The following is a 12131-nucleotide window of genomic DNA, read 5'->3' as shown; positions in this document are numbered from 1 at the left end:
TCAGGCCGACGTGATCAAGTGCGGTTACCATGGCAACGACACACCTGCCAATCCAAATATGGCTGTTTTTCTTCATCCCCCCAGTTAACCCACCTCCACACAAAAAATGAAGGGGGGTTAAAAATTGTCATTTCCAACTTTGCTTTACTTGCCTAGAGAATTGCTCCTTCGTTCCATCTTTCCTTCGGTTCGGAATGACCCCATACAATTTGTATTCTTGCACAAGTGACGTGCGCGCATACGTACGTACGCACGGGCAAACGGGCGGATGGACAATCACGTAACGGACGATTTTTGTTATTTAGTGTTATTTCGCTTGACGGGTTACAAATTTTCTTAAGTATGTGGCAATGCTCCGCAATCTAATTTCCCAATCAACTTAGGATCACACTTGCGTTCCATTCCGGACACTAGACACTGTGGGAGGTATAAAAGTGCTAAGAGCTCGACTCATGAAATTAACGTCCCGCTCCTTTGAAAGTGCATACTAATTAAAATAGTAAAATAATAAAATGTCTGATGTTTTCCCATTTGAAATGATATAAAACTGCTATTATCAAAACGATTTAAAACTTTAATAATGATATTTTTGTTTCTCTTGTAATGTGATAGAAAAACTCCCAAAGAGAGTCTTTTTGATGTTCTGCCAGAAAAAATAGATGACACCAAGGCAAGTTATTCATCAGTATGTCCCTGCAAACATGATGTATGTGACGAGAGCAATGTAGTAAGGGCATCCTTCGTTCCATCTTTCCTTCGGTTCGGAATGACCCCATACAATTTGTGTAATCTTTCACGGAAGAGGGACGTGCGTTACTCAGATGATTTAACAGACGAAGATTACGACTTATTTAAAACTCCACATCCGTCTGACACTCAAGTCCGCTTTAAAAGGGCCCTGCCTGCTCCAAAGGAGAATGCCACTCGCTACTGTACTGAGAAGATAAAAAACAGTAAAGTTGGAAAACATTGTGCTGATATTGGTGTTGATGTACAAGAATACGTGAACAGCTGCTCAGATGATGTTTCGGTAAGTAGATTAAGTGCTGAAAATGTGACGAGTATGACTTGAATGTTTCCCTGAAGAAGTCCCCGTAAAACGCTAGAGTAAGTATCTGAAAAGTTGCGTTATCTTTCTTTATAAACACCAAATGCGTTTTCATCGCAATCCTAATTTAATAATAATTGAATACATTATTATGATTATGATTATGATTATTATCATTATGATTATTATTGTTACTATTATTACTATTATTATTATTACTACTATTATCATTACTATTACCATCATCATCATCATCATCATTATTATTATTATCATTGCATCCTCTGCACCAGAAAATGTCTTTAAATATCAAATTACGTCATATTCAGAGCTATGGCCTGGTACTCCAGGGCCCAGTTGTTCGAAGGTTAAGTGCATCTAATTTGAAATTTCACCACACATTAATTTTGTTCGTCGAAGCTGCTTTACAGCTGGCGATGACTTTAACAGCGGGTTAGACCTAAACCCACGTTGCGAAGTGTGTTAACTCGTTAACCTCGAGTCAAATGGAAGAAAATCGAAACAAAATGACGAGTGCTTTTCAGAGAACGGCAAGGGCAAGAAAGTGTGAACAACATCTAATGTCACGAAATACCGTAATGGTCGATAATTGCGCGGAGAAGAAAAAAATTCATATTTGGAAGACTGAAAGTGAAGTGATTTCGCGTCAGACTTTACTTTTCTTATTGCCTTGAAATAAGCTTAGCAAATTAACATGAGAAACAGCAGACCACCACAGGATGTTATATCTTTGATACACAATCCATATCTAAGCTATAGCTCGGTAGGTCTTGAAATTCGAAGCATCTTCATTGATACTCTGATGGCAAAATGGCGGGCACATACTGGGTAAATGTGAAGTATGCAGTCTCGTTTTGGGTGGCACAATGTTAGAGTAACATGTTAGTGCGAGAGGCTGAGACACCTCATGGATTTACATTTGTATTTTGTATGTTTGGTCAGGTGTTTTATGGTCACTTGTGACCTGGTTGGTTGGCTTGTTGACAGGCGGGGTTTTTGTCGATTCAGATGCTTGCTTTGCCAGGTGTAGTTTGAATGCTTGAAGTATAGCTTGACTTTTGTCTGTGACTGGATTTGTATACTGCAAGTTTTAGGGACTGGTCAAAAAGTATATGGAGGAGGGAGCATTTGAAAATGTGATGGATAAAAGACGCATAACCCACCCCTTCCACTGGGTGACCAACCACAAAATGAAGGTTGAAAATTATATGACCCACCCCCTATAAAGTATGACATTTTTGACTGCATAATCCAACAAAATCACATTTTGTGTACGAAATTGTGGTGTTGTTTACGTTCTAGATTTTCTTTTAACAATAATACGAAAATATCAAAAAGAAATATTGTCTTCCTTTACTCTTGCAACTTTAAGTCCTGTCCGTCAAGTCTACAAAAATCTTGACCGTAATCCTTGCACACTCGACCTCCGGCCTTGCTTCCGATGGAACAGTGATCCATCTAAAAAAAGGCTGTAGTGAGTCCTTGGACTCACAACAACCAGCAAAACTACGAGTCCCAGGTCCAGGGCTGTGAGCCCCAGACCCATGAACATGAGTCCCGTACACATGTAGACACTAGTTGCCTGAAATTAAACAAAATTCGTTTCAGTTGCCTTTAGTTGCCTGTATGGAAAATACAACAATGCCATGTAAAACAAGAAAAACAACACATTCACATATACCTCGGCTCGATGGGTACAAAATTTTTAAATGTCTGGCCAACTATTCCAGTAGTATCAGGACTTTGATTGTCTAATTGATTATCTAATTATTTCTGCCAGTCCCTGTTACAAAATAGGACGACCACAACCACGGGTAAGTGAAAATTGAACGACCCAACCCTTACCAAGTGCTCAAAAACTGGTGAGCCACCTCCTCTCTGCTTCCACTCACCCTTCCTCCCCTCCCCACCCCAATACTTTTTGACCAGTCCCTTGGCTTTGCCTGAAGTTGGCTTGACTGTGGATGCTTTCTCCGATGTTGGCGAACCCATTTGGTCATTATGCACAAAAAAATATTGCTGTTAGCGTAGTTGTTGGGGTTTTGTTTCATGCCCGTCTCCCTGCGCATTTTTTTTTTCTTTTGTCTTTTTTTTGTTGTTGTTGTTGTTTTGTTATAACATTCACATGAAAATAAATAAACAAATAAATGAATAAATAAGTTATTATCAGTTCAACACCTTACATCACAATGAAAAAGTAGGTTAAAATAATACTTTTAAGTTTAAATCAATAGATTACCTTGCATTAGTACATGGCTTGTGTTTGTAGCCAATATAACGCGCGCTCCGATTGGCTAGTTCTAGGGCATTATCCCCCTTAATGCCCAGGGGCCCATTACGACCCTGCTAAAACAAAGTGAAAGCATGTTAAAATATATATATATATATATATATATATATATATATATATATATATATATATATATATATATGTATGTATTCCTTTTTTCCCGAAAATTGCAGCGACTGAAAACGATGATCGAGCACTTTGAGAGTGCATTCTATTACCATTCTATTACCCTGACGAGCTGCAATTTTAGGAGAACAGCGAATTTAACATGGTAAACTGCGAAGGAGTTGGTGCCAGACAAGACGAAGGAAACAGCTAAGAAGAAATTTCAACTTTCCTCGACGGGCAAAAGAGTAAAAACACGCCGAAGAAAACAGTCGGTAGCATTATGAAAAGCATGCTCATGTTGTTAGTCGTCGATGAACAAAAAGAATGCAGAAGTTTTTGTACTACGCGTTAGTTGACCTTTGCCTAGTTCCTGTACGGCTTTCTTCCCGGCCTTTGCGGTCAGATTGATTTCTGTGACGTATCCCAGGCGAACAGCCCGGAGTAGCCTAAGCTATAACAGAATGCGCATGCGTTTGGGTCAGCAGCAGAATCCAACAAAATGCTCGTTGATTTTGGCTGAACTTCGGGGATTGATATTCCCGGTCTTCGTAAATTTTTACAGCAGGAAGCCGAGGGGGCTCATTTGCTTGATTGACTTTGCTATCCGGACAACTTCAATCATTCTCACCAAATAACTCAGTCGGAGAAGATGCTGACGATTGTAACACGTAGGAATGGGATCGGAAACTGTATCTTTTAGCAAGTTTGCTGCAGTTTGGTACAGAAGAGCAACTTCCTTAGAACTTACGGTTAGTGTTGATGGGAGATAATTCTGTCGTCGTATCATAGGGGTCAGCGGTATTCTGCATTGGCCGTATTGTGTGTGTAAAAACGAACATGGCTGCGTGACAGCTAAGAATAAAGTGTTGTGTTCTCGAAAGCTGTTGTTCCTTCGATGGAAGTTTTCCCAGCCGGTCAACATTAGAACTATTATTATGCTTACCATACAAACGTTTTTTCATTTGACATGCACCTCAACTGGAAGCCTAAGCGACCAATTTCATCAAGTTTCGAATGCTAAAAGGTTGTGACCTGTAAATTATGTTCAACTGCGGAATGTTTTAATAGTTCCGACTCTTTTGAACCGAAAACTGGAACAATACTTCGCTCCTGTATAAATTGCACGTTACAAATCTGTTAAAATATCTGTGTGTTTCACGGAATTCAGTTCTAGTTACAGTTGTCATAATGAAATGATAATTGTGTGGCAGCCTTGTGATCTGAGTGCAAAGCCCAAGGCGAGGACGACTTGACTTGTTGTTTTTCGTCTTCTCACAGGTACATTAAAGAGAATTCTAGAAAAGGTTGCTGTAGTACGTCATTGTTTAGTAAATAAGCCTTTGATTAAGTGGTTCGTACAGAGATGTACGTATAGAAATTACGTGCAATGTTAAGTTTAATGTCTTTACCGTAAAACTTGTTGGTTACAAGACAGCGCTGCGAGCGAATTCTTGTTTATTGTTTAGCGGTAAAACGTTTGTTAAATAATTTACTTAGAAAGTTCTTCTAGCTTACTCTTAAATCCGAAATTTAAGGAATTTGGTATATTTTTGTTTTCTTTGATCAAGTGCTACGGTTACAAGTATAAACAGAAACGAAATATTTTGAGTAATCAGTATTTGCCTGTGGTTTGAAAGCGGCGATGCTTCTGACTCTATAATGTCCGTTTGGATCCAAATGGGCCGTTTAATTTGACTAGTTAACGTTAAAACAAAAGCGAAGAGTTTAAATTGCTTTTTTCTGGCAGTCACCGTCCCAGAAATGTCCAGAGAATTCCCTTCGAAATCGGCGTGAAATCGGCTTAGTGAAAAATTGAGATAAATTGTCTCAGTTTTTGGGTTTTTGTCTTGGCCACACTTTTCGCCCCGGACCACGTGACCCGAAACGATTGACAGCGGCGAAAAATATTGAGGCCTAGGAACTACCTTATTACGATGAATGCCTGACCAGATAAGTGCACCCATTACCGGATGGCTTTTTTGCCTCGTTTTGTTTTCTTTTGTTATAAGCCATGTAACAACCTACTTATTAACATCGAACATTAGGTCTTTACAGGAAAATCTCAAATCTCGGCCTTGTCGTATTGACCTACGACAAGGTCTCAGTTTGAGATTTTCCCGTAAGGACCTCACTCTCGATTAGTAGAGTGTTTATCAAAAGTGAAAGAAGCGAAAGAAAAATAACAAAAACAAAGGACACAAAACGAAAAAGTCAAAAAAAAAAAAAAAAAGATTACAAAACGTGTATAAAGCTAGATTATTTATTTACGTATTTACCTTTTTTTTACTTTCTGAGTTATTTACCTCATAAAGTGTATTCTCCATACCAATCCAGCCTGAGTTCTCTTCGTTAGATATATTTCTCTTTTTGAACTCACAGATGACCGGAGATTATACATTTGCCATTGGAATTGTTTCTATGCTGACGAGTGAATGTGGGTATGTGGCTGCTATAAGTGCGTCCAGTTATCAAAATGATAGTAGCAATGGGAAACAAGGTGCGGATTCCATTGGAAATAAAATCGTTGAGCTATTGTGCCCCAACGACTGCGCCTTTAATGGAAACTGTGTCAATGGCTCGTGTGTTTGCAATAAAGACTATACAGCGGCAGACTGCTCAATCCCTGTCCATCAAAAGCCAAGTCTCTCCAAGTAAGTAACAATAGATGATTTTAAAATCCGGAGATAGAGATCAATGCAGTTATGCACTCAACCCACGTTACTACGCACATAACTACCATAATCGATCAATCTTGTCTTTAAAGCCTTAGCCCAAAGTTCCATTTTACGATATATCCACTTTCATAGAATGAATAAGTCCAACTGAAAGTAAAATGACAATTTTATCGATTCTGTCGATTAAACATCAGAGGCCGAACTTGGGAATGAACGAAATGAGAATGAATGACTTTATTAAAGTGTCAACGGTATTTAGCTTGAAGGAAAGCTAATTGGGCTCTTACAAATTGCCATTTATGTTAATTTCATACTCACCATGTGGTACAAGAGCGGGGTTGATGGAATATACCCCTCCTTTAAGTTTTCGTTGTTATGGACGAATCAAAAAAAAAAAACAAGAAAGCTTCTAGTAAACAGTGCTTGGCTTGCTCTGCAAGATGAGATATTGTTTGTTTGTCACAACGTCATCGAATTTTAATCGACGGTTTAAGAGTGTGTCCATGAGAAACGCGTAGGAGGTGATACAGCTTTAATCACCGATCTCGCTCAAACTTGGCGCAAATGCTGGGCTTGGTAGTTATATGATTATGGGGAAAAAAGGAAGTCAAAATATTTTAGGTGAACCCCCTGCAAAAATGGCCTTTTGTCTCGAATTTATGCTGAGTGATAATCTATCCTTCCCAGTAACAAAAATAGTCTAAGCTTCGTTTTTCTTAGACTTAACTTAAAATATATTCTTAGATTACAGGGAGATGGTCTATGCGATAAACGCGTTCGTCCTTGCAAGAAGGTGACAGTAATGGGAACTGGATGGTTTAACTCTACAAATATTACCTGTCATGTGGCTGAGTTTGAGGTAAAGAGTATTGAGTACGTAATAGGCTCGCTATATGCACACAAATAAAAATCAGTAAGGATCCTAATCAGGCGGTGTTCGACACCACTCGTAAAGCATGCCGGGAGAAATTTTCGCTCTAGCTCATTTTCATCTGATCGCTGAACGGCAAACATCTCCACGCGCTGAAGGTGATGTGGAAATATGACTTTTAGGAGGTTCGCTCGCTTCCGATGCTGGAAGAAATCGGGAATGATATCCATATCAAATGTTTCGCAGGCCAAGTAATAGCTGTAGATGACTTCTGCTTGATTTACAAAGCCACCATTTTCAGTGCTGAACAGTTGATTTTAGGCATCGAGCGAGGCTCCGCGGTTCACCGAATCTCTACGGTTGAAAGGTAAATTATTTCCGTTTCTGACATCTTCGAATTCGGTCTTAAGGTATCAGTAAGGGGAAAATTTGCCATTTTGCATAATTTTACTTTTGTAAGCGGTTGGTTAAATCTTAAGGTAATCTCCACGAAAAAAACTCCACGAAAAAATATTATATCTGCCGCTAGTTATTGCGCGAGAGAGAGTTTTTGCACATTAATTACTTAATTGAGAGTTGACAAGTTCTGTCAAATGAATTAATTATCGAGGCAAGAAGTCGCATGACATCAAGATCATGCTGAGTCGAGACGCGATTTGCGCGCCATAATCAGTGCCGGATGTCTTCGAAGAAGAAAAAACGATCTTGCCCGTTTTCATCGGCTAAATGTAGGCCAAAGAAGGCGAAAAACACTTTCGACAAAGAGTGGGCCGCTAAATTAGCGTAAAGCGGCAAAGGGCCGTTTTACAACCAAGAAAAATTGCTGGATGAACTCGACAACGATCGCGTTCACGAAGCCAGCGAGGAAGCCGAAATGAGCGCAAAACGCGCTAAAATACTGTTGCAAGAAACTGTCGAAGCAGAGGAGATTGACGAAGAGAAGTGGACGAAGTTGAAAGGCAGATCGATTGTTTCGGGTGAAAGGCTGCAAGAACGTCTCGGGGATGCGGTTTCATGTCGCTTTTGCCAAGGAGATTAGTTAACCGATACGTAAAATTTTGAACGCTAATGTAGTAAATCAAAAGATAATTTCACGTTTACTAACCTTGGAATTCTGACTTCACACATGAAAAAGCTGTTTATTCGTTGCGGGAAATTTGTACCTGTTCCATGTTAACTGTCACAGTCCTATTGTTATACGGAAAGTTGATTCCTCTGCGGTGTCTCCCTTGGTGTGATAATTTCATAACACTTGGATGCCGCCGAATTTTATTTTTTCTCTGTTTCTCGAAAATAAAAAATAGGCGAGTTGGACGTGTATTTTGAGTTCCAGGTCGGCAGCCCCTGGACCAAATTGGCTGAAATTCGGAGAGAATGTTGTCAGAACGTTCACCGACAAAACCGTGTCTGCGAATTCTGATTATTCTTTTCATTAAAAAGTTATGCCATTTTTTCGCGGGCAGTCCTATTTTTTCCCTTTTCTAACTTTATCCTCTCGTAAAATAATAACAAACGCATGTGCCAAAAATCTGAGACACGGTTTTTAAGGTCAATGTGTGAAGAAACGGATGCCATGTTAATCGTTTTCTCCGACCTAAATTTAGCGGGCGTATACCTTGATTTATGGGTTCGTGAAGCTTTGTAAACATATTCACATTTTCGAAACACGGTAAATTTTTACCGTTTTAAACAAGATCGGGTCATGATCTGTAGTTATTAAGCTTTCAATAAATATACGGTTTATATGGGTTTTTGTTAAAACCACGAACGCAAGAGCGGACCGCGCGCGGATGGTAAAATGGGTTATACTGATACCTTAACTCGCCGGAATTGAACTTACCTTCGGCGCTTCTCTTCTTAGATATCTCGGCTTGTGTATGAAGTGTATCAGTGTATCGTTGGCCAACAAAATGGTTGTTGACAGATATTTTGTTTTCGCTCGACGATAAGAGAGCTGAGAAGTAAAACCTACGAAGAAAAGGGTTGAAAAAATAATTCGAAATCAAAGCAATGTTTTGTCCTTGAAAACTGGTGTAAAGCTTGATTATTCCAGTTTCGCCCGCTGTATTTTCTTATTAATCAAAAGGAAACATAAACAGCTTGCTAATTAGCGATGGCTCTTTCAAAATAACAAAAATAATTTGCAATAAATGGAATTAAGAAACTAGAACCTTAATGGGCCGGGAGAAATAGGGTACGTTTTGCTTCAATGTAAGTGGTAATAATAATTGTATTGGTCCCCTGTATCAGGCAGGTCACACTTTCAGCAAATTCTTGTTCAACTTACAAATCCAAGATTAAATATGTACTGTGTGGATCTATTTTATAGTCAAATTATGTGAAAAACACGATTTTGGTCTTGCTCGACTTCCTTGAATGTGACTTTGCCTCAGACATTGCCACTGGCGATATCAATGTTCAAACTGATCAGAGTTTGAGATTTCTCTTCACCTAGTGCTTAGGTGTTGGATGTAACTTGCTTTTGCTCCAATTGTCCACTCCTGGGTTCTCAGTACATGTGAGGACATGTAAAAGGGAAATGGGACTCAATGGAAAGAAGGCCTGGTTGAGTTACATAACTTGAATGTTTTATACCTCATGCTATTTATAGTACCCTAGATGCCAGAGGTTTTTCTTGCGCGGTTTTCGGTGTCGGGCGCGAAAAACCTGTGGAGCAGAGCGCGATTTCTTTGACAGCCAATGACAAGCCAGTTTAAATCTGTCTAGTCAAGAATCTGGACTAGAAAGTTGATTGGCTCGTAACGACCTCCCAAGGGTTTTCTAATTTAACAGACACCGTGATTGGTTTCTAAGAATAGAGAACTTGAGCCTGTGATGTTTGTGCGCGCACTGTAAGGTTTGTGAAAGATCAAGATCAAGATCTGGTCAAAGTCATAACAAAAGTTCCTCAAAACGTTCGACGGTGTTCACTTTAAAAGCGCCGAGCAAAGGGATGGAATTGCGAATTTTATTCGCAGTAAGGATGTTTTGGCGGTTTTGTCAACGAAATTCGGGAAATCGTTGTTAATAAATTCCTGGACTCTGTGTTGAACTACACAATGTTCCCAACGCCGGTGTACCAGACGAGCTGGAACAGCATTTTGAATGCGTATTTTCACCGTTTGTAGCTTCTTCTGTTCAACAGACAAGATTCTTTTTGTAATACTCCCAGTTTAATTTGCAACTTCTATGACAGTCGCTTCGAATTTTTCAATCCGTCGGAAGCACGTCTTACAAAGAATACGCGGCCTGACGGACAGATTGTCGTCCTCGACAGTGAAAAGTGTCGAGATTCTTTCAAAGATTTTCAGTTCTTGGGCATTTTCAGATACAAGGCTGTAATATCCACCATTACACACAACATTAGCGTCAAATAAACGGTACGACAGCGAAGACTTCCGAGTTAGGAACCTTTTTCACGAGAGTATAACGTAGTTTTTAGTCCCGCAAAAGCCATGTAATTCAACCCAGACCAAATCTGTCATGTCACGCGAATGTGTCATTTCTTTACGTGCCAGTCCATGTGATCACAGTGGGAAATGCTCGTGATTGGTTCAAAAGTAATCCGATAAAATTGATCAAGGTTCAACGAGAAAGGTGACTAAAACCGCTCTGTACCAGAGGTTTTTATCTCGGCTTCGCTGCTCGTACCGGCGGCCTTCGGCTGCTGAAGCAAAGCGAAGTATTTCCGTCCGCCGCGCGCGAGAAAAAACCTCTGGTACCTGGGGTATATTTATAGTGGCTGCAACTAAAAGTGCAGATGGGAGATGTGAAAACAACAACAACAACAACAACAACAACAACAACGACAACAACAACTGACTTACCTTTACTCGAAAATAATAATTCAATTCCAAAGTATGCATGCTTTTTGAACTGGATATTTGCAAACTACTGACAAGCAAAAAAAAAAAAAAAAACAGCAGAATAGCACAAAAATCATATTCTGGAAACAGCGGCCAACATTAAGTTCACTTAATATATAGATTTCGCCCAGCCTAAAAGCGGAGCTCGTCAGTTATTTTTTGGAATGTTGTTACTAATGAAAATAATCCAACATGTACATGTATGTGTGGTAAACTGGAGCGCTTTTATAGTTTCAGCCCGAAATAGGATTACATCAGCAGATTGAGGTGTAAGATGGTGTGATGATGAAAATAGAGCCATGATTTCAAGGATTTCAGGGAAGCCACCAAAAATGTTGATCACATAACAGAACTGTCTTCTGTGCTTTTTGGTGGTATTTCTTGTTCTTTCTTATTGAGAAAGACAAGACACTGTTATTAATCATTATATTCTTTCTTAGTTAACATGGGGACTCCCGCACAAAAGAAGTTTACAATTTTTTTTGTTGTGGGGTATGACTGAAATGCAGTGGTTACAAAATACGCAGTCCCCAAATCTCTACCAAATGAAATCTCGCAAAAATACCAAAATAGTATACACATGTAAAAAGTTTAAAAGGTTTGTTTTCTAACTTGATCCCCAAGGATAGTTAGCCATCTTCATTTTTGTATGGAGTCTCCTCCTGCTGAAAGGGTTTGCACCATATCTCAAAGTCTAAGTATAAGCAAAATCACTCTGGCATGAACGATAAATATAATATTTTGTTGTTGATCATGAATACTTGCATAGGCTTCTGATAATAATTTTATCATTCAATTCCAAAGTGATTTGTTCTTTTTCTCTACTGAGATCGTGGACTACAGGAGCTGTTATTGGGTACCATTAATTTTGCTATGATTAATTTATACCAAGAATTATAAGTAAGCTATGAGTAAGTTATATTATGTACGTGTATTTTGTCTGCACTACACAACCAAACGCACTCCAAGATTATGAGGCATAGGTGCATTTGTCAGAAAAAGCCGGCATATCCAAGATATGTTTTGATTGACACATCAATTAACGATAATTTACAGCAAAATGGATAAATAATACATTAATATCCTACATGCACCAAAGCTGGACATGGGGTTATAAGGCAATCATTTAAACAACAGATTGAAATAATTTATAAATTAGAGAACACTATTTGTACAACACTAGGGAACAAATTAACCTTATTGGACATTACGAATAGCAAGGCTGTCGGTAGAATGTCACAAATTTCTCAAC

General features: G+C 39.1%; 1 protein-coding gene across 1 annotated transcript in view; it reads left to right on the top strand.

The window, feature by feature from the left end:
- LOC110069672 (uncharacterized) overlaps positions 1-12131 on the top strand; it is a 146075-nt gene that overhangs the window by 10145 nt on the left and 123799 nt on the right. Inside the window, exons 3-5 of the mRNA XM_089272217.1 lie at positions 613-1030; positions 5847-6118; positions 6887-7001. Of these exons, the coding sequence (XP_089128343.1) occupies positions 613-1030; positions 5847-6118; positions 6887-7001 (805 nt within the window). The remainder of the gene's footprint in view (positions 1-612; positions 1031-5846; positions 6119-6886; positions 7002-12131) is intronic.

The sequence above is a fragment of the Orbicella faveolata genome, unplaced genomic scaffold, assembly GCF_042242905.1.
Source record: "Orbicella faveolata isolate gen_17 unplaced genomic scaffold, um_ofav_v1 contig_34, whole genome shotgun sequence".
Taxonomy (NCBI): domain Eukaryota; kingdom Metazoa; phylum Cnidaria; class Anthozoa; order Scleractinia; family Merulinidae; genus Orbicella; species Orbicella faveolata.
Note: the sequence above shows the minus strand (reverse complement) of the source record. Positions and strands in the feature narration are given on the sequence as shown.